At 34.5% G+C, this 24,386-nt stretch overlaps 3 protein-coding genes across 8 annotated transcripts; all 3 read right to left on the bottom strand.

Moving 5' to 3' along the window:
• Positions 1 to 4,579: 4,579 nt before the first annotated feature.
• LOC146941335 (uncharacterized) lies at positions 4,580 to 9,356 on the bottom strand. 3 transcript variants are annotated; one of them, XM_085755098.1, is made up of 4 exons: positions 6,666 to 9,356; positions 5,449 to 5,578; positions 5,003 to 5,153; positions 4,580 to 4,904 (listed from the first exon to the last, which is right to left on the bottom strand). In XM_085755098.1, exon 1 carries the CDS (start codon positions 9,241 to 9,243, stop codon positions 6,853 to 6,855), a length of 2,391 nt encoding a protein of 796 aa, XP_085611224.1. In that variant the 5' UTR covers positions 9,244 to 9,356; the 3' UTR covers positions 4,580 to 4,904; positions 5,003 to 5,153; positions 5,449 to 5,578; positions 6,666 to 6,852. The 3 variants fall into 3 exon arrangements, with proteins under 3 accessions (XP_085611224.1, XP_085611223.1, XP_085611222.1); XM_085755097.1 differs by having other exon boundaries at positions 5,003 to 5,132; XM_085755096.1 differs by having other exon boundaries at positions 5,003 to 5,578.
• Positions 9,357 to 15,776: 6,420 nt separating this feature from the next.
• Positions 15,777 to 17,817, bottom strand: LOC146941334 (zinc finger CCCH domain-containing protein 54-like). Its single transcript, XM_085749943.1, has 7 exons — positions 17,676 to 17,817; positions 17,344 to 17,495; positions 17,064 to 17,243; positions 16,635 to 16,859; positions 16,574 to 16,578; positions 16,159 to 16,249; positions 15,777 to 15,914 (listed from the first exon to the last, which is right to left on the bottom strand). The coding sequence occupies exons 1-7, from the start codon at positions 17,676 to 17,678 to the stop codon at positions 15,809 to 15,811; spliced, it is 762 nt and encodes a 253-aa protein (XP_085606069.1). The 5' UTR covers positions 17,679 to 17,817; the 3' UTR covers positions 15,777 to 15,808.
• On the bottom strand, positions 17,813 to 21,605 carry LOC146941333 (pentatricopeptide repeat-containing protein At3g49240, mitochondrial-like). Of its 4 annotated transcripts, none has more exons than XM_085755094.1 (3): positions 21,488 to 21,605; positions 18,647 to 20,588; positions 17,813 to 17,830 (listed from the first exon to the last, which is right to left on the bottom strand). In XM_085755094.1, the coding sequence occupies exon 2, from the start codon at positions 20,551 to 20,553 to the stop codon at positions 18,649 to 18,651; it is 1,905 nt and encodes a 634-aa protein (XP_085611220.1). In that variant the 5' UTR covers positions 20,554 to 20,588; positions 21,488 to 21,605; the 3' UTR covers positions 17,813 to 17,830; positions 18,647 to 18,648. The 4 variants fall into 4 exon arrangements, with proteins under 4 accessions (XP_085611220.1, XP_085611221.1, XP_085611218.1 ...); XM_085755095.1 differs by having other exon boundaries at positions 17,818 to 17,834; XM_085755092.1 differs by lacking the exon at positions 17,813 to 17,830 and adding an exon at positions 17,843 to 18,213.
• Positions 21,606 to 24,386: the final 2,781 nt, after the last annotated feature.

The raw sequence follows: 24,386 nt of genomic DNA, 5'->3' as shown, positions 1-24,386 counted from the left end.
CATTACTTCAAGATTCAAGTAGTAGAAGCAAAAACTCATAGAACTATGGCTGATTGGTCCCCTCTTGCTCCATTTATAATTATGTGTGTTATACTCTTCACATAGATTGAATTGTAAGATATTTGTCTTAGACAAACTACGGTAGTTTGTGGTTTGTTCAAATTATAAAGAGATGTTTGGAAGAGTGTCTTTTACCCCAATATCAATATCGCTTCACTTGCAGTTTAAGAAAGTCTATATCATATTTTTTAAAGAGACGCTATTCTATTTAACAAAATTTTAAATATGTTTTTGGTCCCTATAAAATTGAGTCTTTATACCAAAAAAAATAAAATGAAATAGAGTTTAAGTTTAAGGGTGTATTGGATTGAGATCAGTTATGTAATTATTATTACGACAACAGTAAAAAGGGTCATGCTAACACATGTTAAGGATTTCATTAATTGCAAGAATTTATTGAAAAAATGAATGTTCAACCTTTTGAGAAATTCGGTCAAAAAAAAAAACTTTTGAGAAATAAATAGGTACAATTCTTAACATGTACTTCCTCCGGTCACATTTATAAGTAAAAAACTTTTTAAGTTCATTGAATTACTAATGTATCTCGCCTATATATAAACCACATACATTAGGTATTCAACGAACTTAAAAAGTTGTTTTTTTTTGCTTATAAATGTGATCGGAGGGAGTAGTACCTTAAAGGCACATGTTAGCATTTCTCAAGTAAAAACTTGTATTTCTTAAATAAAGTTTTTATTAAGATTTCTTATTCAATGCCTTTAAAAAACTCGTTAGGAAGACCCTAAAACTTTTTACAATCACGAATTTAAAGTTCAAATTATAATGTGCTTATAACACAAACTTTAATCCCTAAAAAAAACACAACCTTTAAGATTTCAAAGTATATGAATTTATAATATTTGAAAGAACCCTGTGGAATTTTTGCAAAGATTAAAAGTTACAAGACTGAATTAAAAAAGATAATAAATACAGTAAATTATAAGGTTTTCATGATGTAAATAAACGATACAATTTTTGAATTTTTTAACAAGCTTCGTATATATTTCTCTCAAAAAAAAAAAAAAAGCTTCGTATATATTGTAGTAGTATTTCTCCGTATATTGATTTATGAGAATTTGATTCATACTGCTCAACTCAACTTTTCTGGCGAAGGCTACGGTAGGCCACCTCTTTAGGTCTCGTACTGTAGGAGGCTTAAATGTATCATTAGTCCCTGCACTTTTACCATATTTTGGGATTGGTCCATATACTTTTTTTTGTTTGGTTTAAGTCTCTGCACTTTGTAAAAGATTTGGTATTAGTCCCTCTGTTGATCAAATTGTTAAAAAAAAAAAAAACTAACAGAGTGCTATGTTGGCCAATTATATTACGACACGTGGCACACTAATGACAAAAATAATAAATTAAAATATATGTTACTTGATTCTATCATTTTTATTCATCAAATATAATGCATTCTGATATGATATACGTATTATACAGCTAGAGTTGTGTTATTATGTAATAAATTATGCATGCAACTAATGATCTAAGTTGGATGTTAAATAATCATGATATATAGCTGCTGTTCAATTACTGTGATGTAAATGGAGATGGGAAGACATCGTTGGCAGAGTTACAACAGTGCTTGAAGGTCATCTATGAGAAGTTATTTGTGGAGGATCTAGAGGCGGTTGTGGCATTTCAAGACGGTGATGGACTGTTGGGGTTTGATGAATTTCTTAGGGTCCGTTTGGTTTGAGAATTAGGAGGGGAGGGGAGAGGATGGAAGGGGAGGAATTTTAACGGATGGGAGGGGAGGGGAGATATTTTAATTAAAAGTGTGTTTGGTTCACAAGGGGGGGGAGGGATTTTAAAATTATTTTACTGTTTTACCCGTAAACTTAATTAAATAAGGATAATAAAGTAACGAAACAATAACGATGTAATCGATAACAACATGTTGTAGACGATAGAATAATGGATTAGTAATAGAGTTGTTACAAGGAGTAATAAAAGTTGTTACAAGGAAAAATTGTTAATAATATGGAATAAAAGTTGTTCCAAGATAATATAACCTATAACCTAATAATAGTAAAAATTGTTTCAAGGATAATATAATAATAATAATAATAATAATAATAATAATAATAATAATAATAATAATAATAATAATAAATGTTGTTACAAGGATAATATTGAGATTTTAAATTAATATAAGGATAATTTTGACAGTGCAGTAAAATTTGCTCCCTTCCCCTCCCCTCCCCTCCCCTTCTAAAAATTGAACCAAACACTTCAAATTAAAAATCTCCCCTCCCCTCTCGAACCAAACGGACCCGCTTTGTGGAAGCTCGAGGGAACAAGGAAGATAAAGGGCAAGGTTTTAAACAGGCTTTTGGAATGTATGAAATGAATGGAACAGGTTGCACCACTCTAAGAAGTTTTAGGGGAAAAGATAATTTTTTGACAAACTAATATTATCAAGTACTCCATCCGTTTCAAAATATAAGCAAAATTCACTTTTTAGGTTCATTCATTTAATGATGTATGTGGTCTATATTAATGGATCACGTACATCATTAAATGAATGAACCTAAAAAGTGAATTTTGCTTATATTTTGAAACGGACGGAGTATTTTGATTTTGAATGTTTTTGATTAATTCTTACCGGTTTCGTAATCTAACTAGTTTTGAGAAAGATTTGGAAGAGAGATGGGAGGGAGGAAGAGCAACGGGGAATTGGTCCAGAGATTATTTTTTATTTATTTTAATTTATTATTTTTATGTGCCACGTGTCGTAATATAATTGGCCCACATAGCACTATGTTAGTTTTGCTTTTTTTTTAACAGGGGACTAATATCAAATCTTTTACAAAGTACAGGGACTTAAACCAAACAAAAAAAAGTGCAAGGACTAATCCCAAAATATGGTAAAAGTGCAGGGACTAATGACACATTTAAGATTTTTTTTTTTTTTTGCAAAATAAATGTTAACCATTGATATATTTGAAAAAAAAATTATGAACAGGAATACCACAAACATCAATTGAACAAGAAAGTCATTAAAAAATAATTCAATTAAACAAAACAATATTGGGCTTTTTTGAGAGAGTTCAGTGGGAAGGTTGTCTTCTTGATTAAGAAAATGATGGGGTTTGGTGTTTGTGTAATGGGTGGAAAGCAACGACAAGTCGGATGCACCGAAAGAGTTAACTCATTTTTAAATTCCTTAAAGAAAGATTGGTGATTGATTTTAGATTTGGATTATTAAGAACATATTGGTGAAGATGAAAGAATATTGGATTTGGGAAGAACACGTGAAGATAAATAAATTAATTAGGAAGAATATGAAGTATATAATTTGACGAGGATGGAGGATACAGTGGTGGGGACGGAGGATGTCCTCGTCGGCGGAAGAGATGAGAGAACGGAAAGAGGCAGAAAATGTTTCTTTTCCTGGGCTTGTTTTCGCTGAGGTTGAAGAAAATGGGAAGAAAAAAAAAAATCAATGTGGAGGGATTACAGTACTGTTCTTCAACAATCTAATGGTTACACATGTCATTTTTGTTGTAAAATAAAAAAATCAATCTTTTATAATGTCACCTACCGTAGGAGACCTATTTAAGTCTCCTACCGGAAATGGCGCCAACTTTTCTTCTATGAATTCTTTTTCCTCTTTCACTGAACATAAACTATTAAAGTGCCAAGACAAAATGGCACGGTACACCAAATGCATTAGGATGCAGACTACCAACTATGTAAAAGTATGACAGCATCCATTTTGCATTGCATAAGTTATCTCATGTTCACCAAACATAACTAATCTCATGTTCACCAAACATACACCCTCGTTAGCTTTGTGATGAATACCCAACTAGTCATTATCATATATGTATCAGGATCTGGTCAAGATAACCACCCTATAAAGCACCAAAAACAGAAAGACAAACAGTAAGCACCATATTTAGAGCAATAAAGTTAGATATCCTCACATGATTACAACATATATAAATTATGAACTCCGCGACTTTAGTGAAACGGTGGAAAAATCTAGCTTAATTTGGGAGAGCAATAGATACGAGAGAAAGGGGGAAGGAGAGAAAAGAGATGTAGAAGCATAAAAGAAATAAGATTATGAGAATTCATATAAATAAGATACGAGGACGATGGTGGTAGTCATTTGTCGAAAAGGTCACAAGATTGGTAGTTACAACCACGACAATGGCAAATTTCACAAGATACGCTCGAAACAAGTGTCGGAATAGGTTGCGGCAACAGAGAAGCGGGAAGCCAGAGTTAAAACACAGGGGTTCACCGGGCAAGCACAATGTAGGGTTGTCACTCATTAGGCTCTCAATATCATATTGAGAGAAATATGTATGAAAAAAAAAATGCTGAAACCATGTTTCTGGATGACATCAGAAAATTCTACATAGGCAATTTTACAATAAATAACATTAATTACAAAAAGAATATACCAAGAAATGTGCTAAGAAATATGCTATACTGAAAACATTCTACAATGCGCTAGAGTATATTTACAAATTATTTCTACATTATTTAAATGTCAACATAATAAAGAACAAAATCTGCACCCATGTATTGATTAAGAAGCAGTTCATACTCTGCTGTCAGAAGTTGGTTTACATCACTAAAACGGCATGAAGATAGACAATTAGCTTTGCGATAATGAATTTTAACAAAATATAATCAATGACATTTAGAATAGTGTCATAGGCCTAATCAGACCATTATAGAGTTGCATGGCAGCGACAGCGTATTGATTTTCACTTTGACACCTTAAACTGTAAGCACAACACAATTTTGCATCATAACCATTCTTCTCCGCAACCTGTGTGCATCAGCTGCATCCTCTTTTGAGCTTTGATGTCTATCCATAGCTGTTTCAAGATCGTGATAAAGAAACATTTGTGAGAAATCAGTGAGCCAAAAATGTAATTAGTCTCATCTTATAATTCAATATAAGGCCTAATGTTACCATTATTATGCATTGCTTAGGTAAGGGTTCATTTTCACTCCTACTCGCATGTTTTTCCATCAGGACCCGTCGTCTCTTAAAACGTGCAGCACCTTCTGCATCCTTTGAATTTTGATGCTTATCTGTGACTCTGCAAAAAAAAAGCATAAAACTGCCAAAATACTAAATAAATGTCTCTTCTTGTTCTAGGTCATTAATTTTATATTATGTTGCAGTTAAGACTTAAAATGTGGTAATCATATTCTTGGTCATAAAGCACTGACACAGACTCCGAAAACAACCCTAACAGTGATATGTAGATACAAATAATAATTTTATAAAAAAGAAGTGATTTTATTACTTGCGTCAGTGTCATGTCGGTGTCATACACAAACACGACACAAATAGTAAAGTAAAATATTATATTGATGGGAATAAAAGAGGGGAGAAAGAAAAATAATACATACCTTAGCATCCATCAAAAGCATTTCCATTGTAGTAGATACGGGAGGAATCTGGACAGGCCAAAGCTTTACTACTTGGACTACATGCTTCCAAGCTTCTTTGCCGCATTAATATCTGCAATGATGCTACCATCTGAATAACAAACTTTTGTTAATGGAAGGTAAGGGAATGAAAGAAAGGACCTTAACAAAAAAATTACAGAAAATCTTGAAAAATCACTTAGCTATGGAAGGTATAACATGAAAAATCCCAATTTAGCAAGAATAGAGGCTTAATAAAAAAAAATACCGACAAAAAACTGACTAATCACTTAGCAACGGTGAAAATAATATTAAACATAATTTATAGGCGAAACATGAATATGATTAAGAGTCTTCCGATGTTAATTGAACTGCATTCAATGCTTGGCAGCTTCACATTAGTCCAAATCAGCTATGCAACTAAATATGCAGTCAGATCAGATACTCCTATTTGCAAACTCAAAAAAGCCGACGAGTTAGCTTGAGATAATTAAGTGTAAAACCTAAATTTCAGTAAGAGCAAATCCTTTTCAATTACTACTTTGGTCTCAAATATAAGACAAAAATAAGACTTATCAGATGGTTCTAAATATAAGCAAAACCTAACTAATTCTATCATTTTTAATGCTATTATTCTCAAAATACCCTTCAATGAAATAAGTTCTCATACAAAACTAAATGAAAAGAAAGAGTATTTTGGGAAATAAAATTAAGTTTTGGATTACATCAAGAAAATTAAATGAATTTAACCACTACTCTTAATATGTGTGTGTGGTTAGTTAATTTTGCTAATAACTGAACCCAGATGGAGTATCAATTAAGCAAAATGATAACAGGCTACCTAGTGTAAATCATAAATTGTGACAATAAAAAATGGCCTGTAATTAAGCATTAGAGCTTCTGTATGATATATAGTAAGAATAATTCAATGACTTTACAAACTATTGTTTTTATAATTTCAATGTTTTGTTAGCAGGTATTTCTACAACTTTATTTTGTATACCCGGTAATCCAAAAGAATTAAAAAAAGACATCCAAATTTAACTTGCAAAAAATTTAACTTCTCAAGTTCAAATACAATATTCATGTTATATTGAACAAGTAGCAGCAAGAAAAACCTTTTTGAATCCGTCTCATTTATACTACTTACACATTCATAGTTGCATATCATTTTAATTCAGTATAAAGAAGATACATACCTACATACAATGACATTCTGGTAATCAGTCTGTGTCTCTACTCCCTTTCATATCTATACAAGAAGTTTTAGCAAAATAACCCAAAGCACGTGTGATTATGCTTCACCTTTAGGTATCAACCAGATAGAATTTCAAACTTGTTGGGATAACTCCAAGAACCAACAGTCAAAACTGATTCACTGCAATTTCAAAATTCGCCGCTACTAAACTGCAGCTTCCTAACTTTCAAAATTCGCTGGTTTATAAGCAAGGGTGGTGTCATTCCCTTGGAAGACATTTCGTTATACAATGTAACTGCTGTCTCTGAGTGCCCACTGTTTAACAAGCCCGAAAATAAAGCAGTGTATGTTACATTATCTGGTTCTAGTCCTCTTTTAATAACTTCATTGAAGAGTCTAATTGCATCTACAAAGTTATTGACCTTTATGTGTCCATCAATCAAAACAGTGTAAAGAACAACATCCGGACATACTTTCCTTTCCTTCATGTCTCTCCAGATAGTCGAAACATCATACGGTGCATCCTTTCCTTTTCCGTGTCGAGAAGAGAAATGCCTTTTTGATTGCCCATCAAGTAGAACTGTGTAGGTAATTACATCAGGTTTGATCCCTCTGCTCTTCATATCCTGGAAGAGGTCATGAGCCTCTTGCAAGCAATTCATTCTACAATAACTTTTTATCATGATTGTGTAAGTTACAACGTCTGGCGTAAATCCTCTCTCAAGGAAAAAATCAAACAAAGAGCGAGCATGTTCCATATTCTCTGTCTGGCACAATTCAGCTAATACTTTAGAATACAATACTTTGCTAAGTTGCTTTAAACAGGAACTTTCTTGTGCAGTGTCTCCTCGTTTTGACAGCTCATGAAAAAGTTCATATGATTTTTCAATAAGGTCAGCTTCACAATAACCGTTAACCATGGCAGTATAGATTTCGACACTTTCATCTTTCATAGAGTTAACATCTTTCATAGAGTTAAAATATCCCTCAGCTTCTTCAATCTTGCCTTCTGAACACAAACCTTCAATGATAATCTTATGTGTAGTAGAGTTCGGCTTCACACCTTGACTATCCATATAATTCAAAAGCTCCATTGCCTCACTAACATGACGATTTCTACACAAACCGGCGGCTAGTACATTATAAGCAACAACATCAGGTTTAAATCCGTTTTCCTCCATTTTTTTGAACATGATATAGGCTTTATCGGGTTTACCTTGAAGACAGTAACCTTTAATAAAGGTTGTGTAGTGTTTGATATCTAAATCGATATGCATAGATTTCAAATCCTCCAGCATACCTGCTACTTCATCCATCTTACCCAATTTACACAAAGAATCAAATACAATATTGTAAGCTACCCCATCAAGAAACACACCCGATTGCTTTACTTCCTTAAATGTATCTACAACTCTCGAATCCTCACCCATCTCAGCAAGGCAATGAAGGATACAACTAACAATCACACAATTTGTCTTTATACCCTTTGAAATCATGTCCTCATATAAGTCTAAAGCTTTAACCAAATCATGGGTCTTACAATATCCACGAATCAACGGAGAATAAACATGACAATCAGGAACAAGTCTCTGCCATTCCATGTCGTAAAATACTTGCTGGGCTTTATCTAATTCCATTTCATTACAAAACCCACGAATAACTGCAGTGTAGGCATAAACCTCAATAGGAGCATTACGCTCCCTAAGAGCTCGGAGCATGTCATATCCCAAATCAGACTGATGATTATTACACAACCCCTCAATATAAGCTGCATAGCAATACGAATTCGGAGTCACCCCAGCTTCTTCCATTTCATAGAACAACACACCATACGCCTGTTTCAAATCACCGCCCTTCGTACACAACGCCTTAATGATAATGGCATAAGTGTGATGGTTAGGACACAAACCAAGCCTCTTGATTTGGTTGAAAATCTCGAAAACCATATCCACTTTATCACATTTTACCAAACGGTTAATAAGAAAGTTACAAGCAAAAATATTTGGAAGAATCCCAAACCTCCTAATTTGAAACTTAAACATGAAATCAATAGCATCGTCAAACATGTTAAGACCAACACAAGCTTTAACAAACCCATCAAAAGCTCTAAGCAAGTAATGATTTTTATCCTTAACATGAACACCCTCCAATAGTTTCTCAAACAAGTCATGAATTTCAAATAATGGGTTTTGTTTAGAATGAGAAATTATTATATCACGGAAAAGAGAATCCAACCTTCTATTCAAGTTCCAGTAACAGAGTATTCTAACGATGGCAACATAGGTTTGAATATTGTGAGAGAACCCATGTTGGTTTTTGAGTTCAGAGAAGTATGATAGTGCTAGAGAAGGGTTGTTTCGATAAAGGTGAAGTTTTTGGAGGATTTGGGAGGTGTTAGGATCAAAAGAAGAAGAATTGGAAGGTTTTGTGAAATGGGTTTCTGAGGTAGAAGAATGTGCAAGTGCTGTGGAAGATGAAAACCTGAATTTATTGTTGTGAATGGTTTTGGTTTTGGAGAATGAATTTTTGAAGAGAGGGAGAAGAAAATGAGATGGGAAATTGAAGAGACGAAACAACATACCGGTGGTGGTGATGCGTACGGCTGAGCTTGAGGCTCCGGTGGGGTTTGGCGGAGGCTGACGGCGAGGTTAGAATTCAACAAACATTCTAAGTCACTGTTTTTTATTTTGTCAAAAAATAAAAATAGTTTTGATTAAGTTATTTTATCATGTTTCAAATTGACTTTTGTTTACTAAAAATTAAAAAAGAAAGTGGTCGTTTTGTGATGTTATCATAATTTAGGTTTGAACCAAGATTTTTTTTTTTTTTTGACAGAAGGTTTGAACCAAGATGTATAACACAAATCTCTAGCCGTTAAACTTTTTGCAAATTGCAATCAAGATTTTTTAATTTTCACTTTAGTAGATTTATTACAGAAAAATTCAAAGTATTTTAATAAGAATTATAGGTGATGTTTCTAACTTTCATATAAATCATGTTTCATCCAAAAAAAAAAAAAAACTCGAGATATCGTCACTAGAAGTAGTTAAATTGAGCAACAATACAATATGACACCTTAAAATAAAGGCTTAATTGCAGTTTCAGCCCCCTAACTTTTCCAAAGTTGCGATTTTGGCCCCTTAAGGAAAAAAAACTACAAAACCGCCCCCTAAGTTTTGCAACTGAAAAATAAAAAAAATGACACGTGGCACCTCACTTAGGGTGCCACGTCAGCGTAAACCGAGTCAAAATTGACCTTGGGGGCCAAAACTGCCACAGTTGCAAAACATAGGGGGCGGTTTTGTAGTTTTTTTTCTTAGGGGGTTAAAACTGCAATTAAGCCTAAAATAAATTACTGACTGTGCATCAATGACTTAGTCGATTCCAATCATCTATGTGTTGAAGGTAATTGGAACTGGATTTGTCATTTGCATACGTTATGGAGGGCGTGTAAAGATGTTAAACTAACTACAACACGGTTGAGAGAGAAGGAAGTCATTTGTCCTAGTGAGAGTGCAGGTAAAGCACTTTATGTGGAGGGCGTTAGAGATGTTAAACCAATTGCAACACAGTTGAGAGAGAAGGATATCATTTGTCCTAGTGAGAATGGATATGAGAACAACTGGCACTTATTCATCACATCCCATGTCCAATAAGTATTGAGAGTTGGATCAAAAGCAAATTGTGGGACAAGATGGAACCATTACTGATCAGGTGCAACAGTTTCAAAGAGCTAGTTTTTCTGTTGTTTACAAAACTGAAACAACATAGCAGAACTCATTTTGCAATGGTTAGCTATAACATTTGGCGCAACAGGAACCTTAAACTCTGGCAGGGCACGGTGGACCATGATGATCAGATTATGAGAAGCGTTCTAGCAGATTGGACAGGCTGGAACAGGCAAAAACAGAAGCCACTAGCAGGTTTGTGAAATGCAGTACTGATGTTGCATTCTCATACGATATAGGAGGCATGGGATTGGGAATCTGCATTAGGAACAAATATGGCCAATATGTTAGCACGAAAACAGTATTTTGTGCTCAAGCTTTTGAGGTCCACAAAGGGAAGGTTTTGGCTCTTTGGCATCCCTGAAATGGACACAGGAGTTGCAATACAACAATGTTTATCTTTGAACTAGACGCCAAAACAAAGGTGGACAATCATCAATGGCATGCGAAATGACGAGAGTTTGGATCAATGGTTTTGGAATGCAAAAATTTACTTTCGTCTTTTTTTTCTTTCAAAAATGCAATGTTGTTTATGTTAAGAGGCAAGGAAAATAAGTTTCATAATTAAGCTAGGGCTGCAATACAAGAGTTGCAATACAACAATGTTTATCTTTAAATTAGACGCCAGAACAATAGTGGACAGCATCAATGGCACACAAAATGACAAGTTTGGATCAATGGTTTTGGAATGCAAAAATTTACTTTCGTCTTTTTTTCAAAAATGCAATGTTGTTTATGTTAATAGGGAAAATAAGTTTCATAATTTAGCTAGGGCTTCAATACAAAAGTTGCAATACAACGATGTTTATCTTTGAATTAGACGCCAAAACAATGGTGGACAGCATCAATGGCACACGAAATGACGAGTTTGGATCAATGGTTTTGGAATGCAAAAATTTACTTTCGTATTTTTTTTCAACAAAGCAATGTTGTTTATGTTAAAGAGGCAAAGAAAATAAGTTTCATAATTTAGCTAGGGGCATTACAGTCTTGTTCTCAGGTTTTTAACCAAGCTCCTGATTGTATCTTGCATATTATTGAGAATGAAATGGTGTAATTATCTTCCCGTCAAAAAATAATAAAAAAATTGTGTATGGGCAACATAAAATCAACCAACACTCATACAGCATAATTGTTCGCATAACACAGCAGAATTAGAGTGTGTTATATTCACCGTCAATCCAAACATTCACTAGAACAAGATAGGGGCTATATTAACTGTTGCCATGCACATAAAACATTCACTAAATTAAGATAGGGGCTATATTAACTGCTGCCAAGCACATTTTAAATTCTGAGATGTTCAATTCTGAATCCAACATCAAATCGGGGGGCAACAATCGCAAAGGTATTTTCCCTCCAACTAAACCAACACTATTACCACAATTCGCTGTCATCAACACACTTCCTGCAATTGATGAGCTGCACTAACAGGTTCTGGTTCATACATTAGACTCACGTCCATCTAAAATATTGAATCATGATATATAAATGAAACCAAATAGCACATGGAAAACAAAATTATTCAGAACATCACATGTTTGTTTTTTCTTTGAAGAAATAACATCACACGTTTGTACAATCATATAATTCGACTTAGACACGCTGGTAATGCAATAAAGAAAAATCTCGATTGTCTCAAATGTCAGGGGTATATAAACTTCAAAACATTCATAATTTCATGCAACAGATGTTATGTATACCTTTCTTCTATAAAACAGATGGTATGTATACCGTTCTTATATAACTTTATCAATAAAAATAAATAAATTATCATATGCACAAAATTCAACCATGCTCAACAGGCACACATTGCAAAAATTCAATTAGTTTAGAAATGATGGTAGGCAAAAGTCATATGTTACATGTAAATTTCTGATACTAATGGAGGCGTTGTTGTGTGCCAAAACACTTAAATTTGTCAATGTACGCTCCCATTTATTTATCCATCAACTATGCCAACACTATTACCACAAATATTCTCCATCCACACTTCCTGTAGTTAATGAGCTGTACTCCACTGGACAGTGTTCCTTTGTACATGGTGCATGCTTCAAAACTAATAACAATATTGATGAAATCCTCACAAGGTGTCTCTAGTTCTGCTCTATTCAACTTGGGAACCCCTACATTTGATAACATAACAAGAGATGACATTGTTGTGTCAACATTCAACACAATAATGCTAAAAACTAGTTTGTATTTACAGATTTGAACTAGTATCTGCTATAAATGCTTTTTGTAACTGTCCACTTATACTTGTATTCTAAGGTTTAATTATTTCAGCTGCTAGTTTTCTCCAACTGCAAAGAAAAACTCTGGGAATAGACAATTTTCTCTTTTTCAGCAGCCCCACCAAAATAAAATAAAAAAGCTTAATAAACAAAAACATGATTTTTACATTCATTAACAACAACACTTTTTTCCACATATCAAGGACAATGAACACACATAAGCATAAACCAGAGTTTAACTTGAATCACTACCAGAATCCTTCAAAACAATATTCATCATCGAAGAATTAGAACCTTTTTTACTAGATCCAACAACGAAAAATGTCATGATGCAATCTGTTTAGTCACATTTGATTTTGACAAACATGAGCAACAGAAATCGCTGAGCAATAAAATTCATGAAGGAAAAGGAGGAAAGCGAGGAGCACCTGTTCTTTGCCCGTGAGTTGTTGGTGGTCACCGCTGTGGGGATTGATGAAGACGGCCATGGGAGAGAAGCGTCCGGTTCCAGTAGCGAGACGAAATCACGCATTGCGAAGCGAACATCACGGTTCGGGTTCGTCCTTTTCTTTCTTTCTGCCAGTGCTGAACTTCTGGTGGTCTTCAACGGCTCTCCGCCGTTAACATGAAAGAGCCATAGGTTTCACAATAGGATCAACAGCTTCAACATCAGTGTTAAATGATGAACCATCACAATACCTGATCTTGGTTATATTCCAAATGTAGAGATCTGGAATTTGCAAAATACAACTATGTTAAAGATTGAACCACTAGCACAAACAATATCTAACTATTTTGCAGAACAAATAAAACAACACACAAATGCATGGAAAAATATTAACCAAGCTTAACATAAATTTATTAGCCACATCAAAATTTAGTGAAAACATTAGCAATTCTAAGCTTCGGTAAATTTACTAGCCACATCAGAAAGCAGTGAAAACATTAACAACATACATGGTTCTAAAAGATCGCTTTAAACCAGCACTTTTTCTTCTTCCAAATGCAACAACTTAAGCATTATATCAAACAGCGTGTTCACAGTGATGATGAATGTTCGTATATCGCAAGAATACTCAAATAGAAATCACAACGAGCAACATCAACAAGATACAAGAACAAGAATAAATCACAACAATTATCACAAATCCAACACGGATGGAAGATCGGGCAGTAACTATTATCAACGCAAAAATCACCACGTGAACAAGCAATAAAAAATACAAGGAACAAGAGCAAAAATAACAACAGAAGGAAGCAAGAAAATCAATCCAAAATACATGGAGAGAACGAACAAAGTTTCAGAGCGAAGATGGTGCTAGGGTTCCTGGAGAGAACTAAGTGAGAACGCAAGTTGCGGAGTCGCTGGAGATAAAGCGAGTTACAACGGGTCGCGGGTCGCAAAGCTCTGTGTTTCAATTTGTATAAGCTCCTTGTTTTTGCATAAGCTTTTGTTTCAATTGAGAAGCCCAAATTTATAAGCTTGTTAAGGAAGCTTACGAGAGTCCATAAGCTCTTATGATTTGTTATGCCAAACAGTTTTATAAGCACTTATGTTAGTAGATACGCCCAAAAAAGCTCTACATAAGCCAATCCAAACACGCCCCTAATCTGCTAACTCATCACATGTAGCAAAGACTTTACCAGTAAAGTGTAAACATCAAAGAAAGACGAACAGCACATCATTTGCATGAACAGCAAAATACAGAACTCCCGACTCCAGGCCTTTTCCATAATTATACTTTAATATAGCACACGCAGAGTTTACATTAGCAATTAGCATAGCTATTAAAAAACAACTATGCAATTGAAAACCATTATGACAGTTACCACATGGCAGGACAGCCTTAAAATCCATAAATTGTACAAATCATTAAAACCAGTGTCAAGTTTGTGTATCGGCGCTATAAAACTAACCAACACTGATACAGAATAATATTTTGCATAACAGAGCAGAAATGAAAGGAAAAGGTAGCTTCTATCGCATTCTAATAGTTAAGACTTGATATCCCCCACAACTACTAATACAAAAAAAAAATGGTGACCTAATACTATACTATGCTGTAGAAAAACGATGTTGTGTGAAAGCTACCATATGCATTAATAGACTCTTTCACAATCATTTAACATTTTTAATATTACGATAAACATCACTATTTATTTATCAATATTTTTCTAATTCAGATTACAATACATTTAGAAGTCTCTATTTTCTATGTCACTTTCCAGCAATCACTGCATTAAGCCATTAACAATAAATATCCCAAGTAATCACACACATTTTCATATAACAAGACCTCAAATTCTATATATAATAATTAAACTAAGATATTTAGTCTATTGAGAAAACGGTTCTGCCTTTTCAGATAACAATAAGGTATTCCAAGCCAAGATATTCTGAATAATAACCCCTAGCATTTTATCAGGACAATGACATAGAATTAACAATCAAAAAACATTTAAATAATAAAAAAAAATACACAACTATCTAAGTATAGATTATTGTTATCTTACTGAAAAAATTATTGTTATCATTAAGCATGTTCTCAGAGTAATTGGTTACCCCTTTCACTCCATAGTCCATAGGCACAAATTGCCAAAATATCCTAAAATATCTAATGAAAACTATAGATAAAGATAATTAATATACCACCTAGTTCCATTCATCCAGTGATAAAACTTGTAATGAAAGCTACTACTAAAAATTGCATAATCTCCTAGAAACCAAACCTTTTGCTTCTGTAACTAAAAACTATAACATGTAAGAAGATCTTACATCAATAAGTTGTTAATTCCAACGATTCAGTTGCGCGAAAAGAGCCTTCTGAGTAAACTGAATAGCTTGTTGAGAAAAGAGGTCAGCTGTTATGTATGAAACTGAGTCAGCTATATGGGACTGTTTGTTTAAGATTTTTTAAAAAATCGTTTCAATGTTTAGTTATGTTTGTGTGTAAGCTTTCTTTAAAAATGATTTTTATGATGAAAAATGAAAAGTTATTTGGATTAGCTTTTGAGGAAAGTAATTTTTAACAGAAGAAAGAAATACGATTTTTTTTTATATATAATTTTAAAAAAACATTAAATTGTATACTTTTCTTAAAAATCTATGAAAAATGATATCTAAATTATATATATTAAAATGATTTTTAAAAAAAACCCTACACATTAGCATAACTAAAACATCATAAATTATTTTTTTTTAAGAATCTTAAACAAACAGACCGTAGATGTCTATTGCTGGTGTTTCGAAACGAAAACGGGCTGTCCGGGAGATTCAGTCCTTCACTGCTGCAGAAAATAAGTTAAAACAAAATAAATAGATGTGAAAAATTAAGAAATTTCATTTTTCTAATGCGAGAAGAGCGACCAGTGCGGTCCAATGCATGGTCTGAGGAGGGTGGATGTATGCAGCCTTAACCCCTTGAGCGGAGAGGTTGTGAATCAAATGTCAGAGATGTAATCTATATATTGAAGATTGGTTGGTAAGAGATTGTTGTGAATCAAGATAAAGTTATTAGGAATGGATTCAAACCTGTCCTTATCGGAGTTATTGGCATCTGTGTACTTGGCTTGCTCGTTTTCCAGATAACTAAAAGATTCAGTAGCATGGACATTGAAATTATCTGTAGGAAAAATGATCATGATCAGTACAAGTAGAAGGAAACACAGACTTAGATTCTGTTTGGATAAATAACTTACCTAAGCGCTTATAGCATAAATGTTTATCATGTAACTGCTTATGTTTAATCTATTTCTATACCAAAAGATAATATGAAGTTAAACTGTTTTCGTTAAGTTATAAATAGTTTCCTTATGCTATCCTGAAGAGATTATGCAAATAAGCTGAAAACAGTTTATGGACATGTCATAAGCTATTTCCATTAGTTCTACTAAATAGTCTCACTAGTGTGTATGCCAATAGATAATTCAAATAAATCATTCCAAACATTGCCTTAGAGGGAATAATAGGCAGGAGAAAATGTAGTTATGAAAATATTCAATGCATACCATCTGAAGCCAAAATGGGGTGGACTAAACAAAGATTTTTGGGCGATTTGCAACAGTGCAAGACGCCTTCTCTGCAATTCAAAGATTCGGTCTTGTTCTTCGAGGAGAAGCCTTGTCAGATACCGAGGATTGCCACAGCTTCTTGGACTTGAGGGGATTTCAGCGTCGATGTCTACATAGCGCGGTGAATAACAAACATGATGCTCAACTCTATATGGATACTTCCTGCATCCATATTGAAAATTGAAATGAACATGAAATTAGATAAAACAACATTAATAGTGAATGCGACTTATTAGTAGATGCCATGCTACACAAACGCGCGTACAAGTATCAAAGAAAATAAAACTTGAAATTGTCTATTAAATATTAACTCTGCTTTATACACAGATTCACACAAACATGTTGAATGAGAATAAATGAATTCACCTGTCAATAAGTTTCGGCTTCTCCTTGTATGGTTTCACAAGAACCCGAGATCCTCGAACATAATGAGGATTTCCCTTATCCAAAATCATTTTAACAGTTTCTGGTTCAACAAATGTCACGAATCCAAACATCCTTCTCTGCTGGCATGGAATCCTTACATCTTCAACAGATCCAAAAGTACTACAAAAGGAAAACATGTTCAAGCATTTCAATTTTTCTAACATAAAACTGATAATAAGCGCGATAAACGTCACATTACAGCCAAAATATAACAATTTACCCGAAGTAGTTTGATACATCCTCCTCTGAGAAAGTGCTATCAGCTGGAAATGTCAGGTAAATTTGTTGTGATGCACTAATATTTTGACAATCTGCCTTTCCCATGAATTTCGGCGCATCTTCTGCCAAAACCACCGCATGCTGCCCATGAGGCTTATTAATCACATCATAAAAAGAATCAAATTAAAGTAACAAAAAAAAAAAAAAAACTCAAATCAATTTATTTCTTAACAATAATATTGAAACTTCTAAATCTAAGTCTTCACCTGTCAATTAGCCGAATACTATTTCTCAATCGGATAAGAAGCTTAGTCAAATTATAGCCGGACTTACCATATCGTTGGCTCTCAGCTAGGTAGCCTTATGGCAGTGATCCAGGCGAAATCGCTTGTTCGTCGTTAGCAGAAGCATCGTTTCCATACATATGAGAGACTATAGCTATGAAAGAACAAATATGTTGTATTGCATGCACACCATTAGGACAGGTACTGGCTACCGCATGACAGAATGACCATAATAACCATAAATTATACCAAATGAGAACCATAAAAAAGCAGTGTCAAATTTGTATATCAGCAACATAAATTTTACAGAAGATAATACTGCCTAATTGTTTGCTGACATGGTAGAAATAAGAGGAAACCGAAAATGTGGTCATAAAAACGCATCCAATAAATGACAAGATATTGGTATCCGCACAACTGCTAACGCAAAAAAAAAAAATGTAGTGACCTAATTAATATCAAAACATTAACTCGTCTCCTAGTAATAAAAAAATCTTCTATCAGTGCCTTGCATTAATCAATCAAGAAGGCATTTAATGCCCTGCCCCTGCGTGTAACACATTCTCCCCATTTCCTTCTATCATTACCTGTTAAAAGAATATTAATATACAGAGACCTCAATACAGAACAAAATACAGAATTTGATAATCAAGCAGCAGTTCACCAACAAAATATCCAAAATAAAACACAACCAAAGCCTAACAATTGCAATTCACTAATAAATAATACTTGTCTAAATCTGTATGAGATAAATAACTCAAACGCTTCTACTACCGTATCCAAGATTCTGAAATGGGTTGGAATAGAGCAATACCCAATAAGATATCATAAAATGGGGAAAATCATAAATTGCACAATCTGTTTTAACAAACATAGCTACATGTACAATGATTCAGATATTTGCCGACACAGGATGATGATCTAAAACTATTTTGAGAAAGAAACTCAGGCTTTAAAATCCTCTTCAAAGCATCATTAATTTATTATACACGTACTCGTCAAAGTAACAAGAATTGGCACCTTCAAGCTGTTAGTTGTTCACTTGCTCTATCACTTTTAACCTCTCCTTCGTCCGAACCACCAGCTTCATTGATTTTCTCTGCCAACTCTGACTCAGTAGTAGTGGCATCAGTGTTCTCTGACTCTGTTTCCTTTAAACCTAACATCTTGGAAGTTATTAAAATTCCAGATCCTTTTTTATTTCTAGCAGCTTCTGCTGCCTCAGCCTCCTTAGCCTTGGCTTCAGCTTTTAATCTTTCCTTCTCCTCCATCAGTTTGGACAAGTCCTCTTCTCTCCCTTCTTTTCTCAACTCCACCGTAACGAACTCTTGGAATTCCTCATCAAAGTCGACACCATTGTCATCCAACAACATATTTACAATCTGAAGCACATCATCCAACCTTCCTGCCTCGCTCAACACCTTCATCATGAATTGATAGCTAGCAACATCCATCTTGAGCTTCTTCACCATTAGGTCAAAGAAAAACTTAGCATCATCAATCTTCCCAACTTTAACCAACCCATCAACCAACCTATTGTAAACAGCCAAGTTAGGCCTCAAACCCGATTTCACCATTTTTTTGAAATAGCTAGCAGCGTCATCAGGCCTGTTCTCTTTGAAACAAGTATCCATCAACAAGCCGTATGTATACTCATCAGGGTTTACTCCTTTGCCCTCCATTTCTCCATAAACCTCCTCAGCTTCCAAAATCATCCCATTATTACACAACTGCTCAATCAAGTTATTAAATGACAACGTATCCGGCTTACAACGAGACTCACCCATGCTCCTGAAAACCTCAATCGCCTCCATGAATTTTCCCTCAGCACAATAACCATCCACCATGACATTAAAGCTTCCCAAATTAACAGCCAACTTAGCAGGAGGATTATGCTCCTTGATCATCCTATCAAAGAGCCTCATTGCCTCATCAAATTTCCCATTCTTGGCAAGAGCATCAAGCACCGAATTATAAGCAATGTCACTCATCTTCTTTCCCTCTACAAAAACCTCTTGATAACACTCCATAGCTTCCTTCTCCATCCCCTTGAGAAAATACCCCTTCATCAAACACCCCAAAACAACCCCATCTTCCACAACCCCACCCAACTTCTCTTTCAACTCTTCATAAACCCTTAAGACACCATCCCCATCAGAACTCCTAGCATGACCCAACATCAAATAATGATAAACCAGAGGGTCAGGTGCAAAACCCGAAGCATTCATTTGATCCTTAATATCCATAGCACGATCAAGCCTATTGTTATCAACCAAACCCTTAATAAGAATGCGGAAAGTGGTAGACGAAGGGTTAACCGGAGCATCCTTGATGAACTGCTTGAAATTCTCAAGAGCAGTATCAGGCTTGCGGCAATCGAGATAAGTCTGAAAGATAAGATTGTGAGTAATGATATTAGGAACTACACCAGCTTGTGTAATGAAACGGTGGAGGGATAGAAGATCGGAATAGCGAGACTGACGGAGGAGGGCGGAGAGGACAGCGTTGATGGTGAAGATGGTTGGGCGGCAATTGGAATAAATGGAGTGGCGCGTGTAGAGTGCAGCTTCATCGAGATCGTTTTGGCGGATTAGGTTTAGAATCGTGTTGTGAAGGTTGACACGGTTACCGGTTAACGCAGAGGCGTGTTCGGGGAGGTTAGGGTCACTGGGGTTGAGATAGTAGGGTGGGGATTGTGATTTAGGGTTTGGATTGGGTGATTGTTGTTGGTTGCGGTTAAGGGCGGAGAGAGGGGGTTCGATGCGGAGTTGTCGCTTGCGACGACGACGTTCGGCGGCGGCTTCTTCTGGTGAGGCAAAGGAGAGAAAGCGTGGGCAGAGTGAATAAGGTGGTCGGATTCGGATTTGGCGGTGCGGTTGTGCAACGGTTTTCAGGTGGGTGAGGAACGTTGCTTTTGAGAGAGCCATTGTTGAGTGTGAGAGGAAGATAGACTATAAATCACCTGCACATTTAAACAAACAACATAGTCAAGGGATAAACAAAAGACAGAAACAAATGACAATTAGGATAAATAACTATTCTGTTATGTTTGACAACAAAAGTTACAACATTTAATTTCATAAACCACCAAGCTTTAAGGCATAACAAAATACTCAAACACTATTATAATACAAGAAAGAGTGTATTTGGTTTGATATTTGGAAAACAAATATGATTAAATGGTCTTTCAACAATGCATATGATGCAGCCATTCAAATTAAGTAAGTCAAGATCCCTGTCTACACATAGAAAATACTCCCTCCGGTCACTATTATAAGCAAAAATCAACTTTTTAGGTTCATTTATTAATTGATGTATTTGGTCTATATTATTGACCAGATACATTAATGAATGAACCTAAAAAGTTGATCTTTGCTTATAATAGTGACCGGAGGGAGTATACTCATTCTGATAATCCAAGAAGCTTGGATAATAATTGTTTAAGCTTTGAGCATGCAATTCTTCTTTTGCATTATACACTTGAACAACAAAATAACATTAGTGTGTTCAGAAATCAAAACCTTTCTTTACAAACATGAATCACAAAATGATATGTTTAACACACTAAAATTATGAATCACAGTCACACCTTATGTATTTATTGTAATTATTGATTTGAAAAGACACAATCGTTTAACAGGGAGAGAACCAATAGTGAAATTTAGAAATTGGATTGAAATAATGATACCCAATAGTGAAATTCATTGAATTGTTAGACTTACACGAATTCATTTATAAATTTAGTCCTAAATTTACAAAATATTCATACACATACATGACCACATACATAGAAAAAGAAACAAAAAATCAGAGAGATTAAGAGCGTGTAAGCATGAAAATGAATGGTAAGAGAGATTTTACGGTCGAGTTTGATGTCGATGAAGAAGAAGGGGATCGACAGCAGTTGACGGCGAAGATGGAGATTTAACGGCGAGAAGTGCGATGAACAGTGAAATGGGGTTCAGAGAGGGTTTAGCTTAGAGTTGTAGAATTTAGAAGAAGGTGATGATAATGATGCAGTGAACTTAAATGGGCCTATTGGGTTTCCTCAGGCTCAAACGTAAAACTGAACTAGTACTTTTGGGGGGTGTGGGGAGAAGCAATGCTGTGGTGATAGAAATTCAGAAGATTTAAATTGTGCTCACAATTTTTTCTATGAAACGATGCTATGGTGAAGCGATACTATATATTGTTTGTTATAAAAAACGGGCACTTACGTGTCCGTCTTTCCGCTCATTTTATTGCGCTAACGATTGAAATTTATGAACGGTATAATTTATTAAATTTTGCTTTTGATTAAAACTAAAAAATAAATGTTTATTGTTTTCAAGTTATAACGAATCAAACTAACCATGATTATCTATTTCAATGACATCAACGATATAACAAAAAAAAATATAATTTAAATGTTTATTTCTTTAATGACACCAACGACAATCTTTATTATAGAAAAAGTTGTTTTAAAGGTATAACTGGGACAATGAAAAGGTAAATAAAGATACACTAATCTAGTTTGTTATATTTTTTAAATGATTAAGAAAAAAAAACACACACACACACACACATATATATATAGGGTTATGATAGAAGACACCTTTTATGAAGGTGTCTTTTATCAAGTTACTCTATGAGCATTTGCGAAAAGACACCAACTTACTTTTATGAAGGTGTCTTTTAGTAAAGTTACAACTAAAAAGTGAAAATCACACCTTAAGGTGTGACTTGTTAAAAGACACCACCAAAGGGTGGCTTGTAACAAAACCCATATATATATATATATATATATATATATATATATATATATATATATATATATATATATATATATGAGTTAGGATCCGTTGACATCAGGTGTCAACGGATTGGTTGACACCAAATCTTAACCATCAATTTTATTTAATCAAAAGGCTCATATTTACTTAATTAAATCTCACGTGGTCATCACTTTATCGGATTCTTGCTCGCCCTTTCAAGTTTCACCAATCTTTATCTTTCTCGTTTTAATTATTGTTATTAATATTATTTAATGCTCAGATTTTCCTCCTCTTTGCCATCGGTTCTCTTTTCCCAAATCAAATTCACAGCTTCTTCTCCATTTCAATGTTTTTTAAGGGTTCAAATTTGAGCATTGAAATAGTAAGGGACAATTATGATTTATTCCACCAAATTACGATTCAAAATTGTGATCAGATCAAACACAATTGTCACACCTAAAATTATACAAATAAATTAAATAAATCCCATCCAAAATACGCCAGGAATCCTAAATTCACTGTAATTCAATTGCAATCGTTTTCATAAATCTGACATAAACTGGCTTAACCAGCTATGATCGACAGAGGAATAAGCCAAAAGGGATGAAGATGCACGCAAAAATATTATTATTATTATTGTGCGTTTGACAGATAGTAAAAAAAGAATTCAAGAAAAGAGAATAGGGAGTATCATGAGTCATGAGTTCACATTTTTCAATGATTGAACAAAATTCTATTCTGCGGTTGAGAAAATGGATATCCACAAAATAGAAATATGAATTAGTTACGAGCCTTTTGATTAAATAAAATCGATGGTTGAGATTTGGTGTCAACGAATTCGTTGACACCTGGTGTCAACGGATCCTGACTCTATATATATATATATATATATATTGTATTTGTTGATGTCTCTCCCACCTTTCTCTACAACACCTCTGTCAATTTTGTAATCTACTCCTCATAGCTCTCCCATCGCAAAATTGGCGAGGAAGAGAAACATTTGACACTCTTGCTACTCTGTTCGTGTTGGAGGAAGTCAATATTATTACAAAGAGACACAAATGTTTGTCTTGCCGTAACTTTTCAAAACCGTCGTGGATCCAAACATGTGTATAGTTTGTATAAATGTATTCTTTGGTCGCCAAATTTAGTTGGGTAGTATACTATAGTTTTTTACAAAAGTAAAAAAAAATAGGTATATTTGAAGTACATGTACATTTTTACTCGTAAAAATCAGAGAGAAAAAATATATGTTCAGTCAATGTTGCAAAAGCTGCGTCGTCACATGTGTTGCGGATATATGTTTATTCTCTCCTTAAGGGGCTGTTTGGTTTCAAGGAAAGTGAATGGATTGATAGGAGGAAGGATTGAAAGTGTATGGAAATGTGTTCTTTCCACCCTTTGGTTGCAATGTCAGAGAGGTGGGAAAGAAGAATCTTTGTGGGTCCCATGTCCAAAACCATTCTCTTCTAATATGCGCAGAAAGTATGAGGAAAGTATGAGATGCACATTCATTTTCATAAATTTATAGAAAAACTCTTACTATATTATATATTATTTCATTTAAATGTGAGGCTATATATGTGATTTTAGAAAATACACATCTTTCTTTCCTTTCACTTTCCTATCACTTTCATCAATACCAAACAAACTAAATAATCATCTCACTTTCCATTCACTTTCTACTCACTTTCATTCCTTCAACAATCTTTCCACTTACAATCTTTCCTTTCACTTTCTTTGATCTTCCAAACAAACCCTAAGGGGCTGTTTGGTACCGCAGAAAGTAGAGCGAACGGATTGGGAAAGCATGGAAAGTTCACAGAAATTAATCTTTCCGTCGTTTGGTTGTTCCGCAAACAGTGAAGGAAGGATTGCTTTTTGGTGGGTCCCATGTATAAAGTTGATCAACTCCAAATTGGAGAGAAAGTCTCGGGAAGCAAGGATTTCAACAAAAAGACAAAAAAAACCCTGCACTTTAATACTATTTCTAAGCGTAACCTTAC

Source organism: Medicago sativa, chromosome 3 (genome assembly GCF_051527215.1).
Source record: "Medicago sativa cultivar Bolivia chromosome 3, Bolivia_mono, whole genome shotgun sequence".
NCBI lineage: Eukaryota > Viridiplantae > Streptophyta > Magnoliopsida > Fabales > Fabaceae > Medicago > Medicago sativa.
Note: the sequence above shows the minus strand (reverse complement) of the source record. Positions and strands in the feature narration are given on the sequence as shown.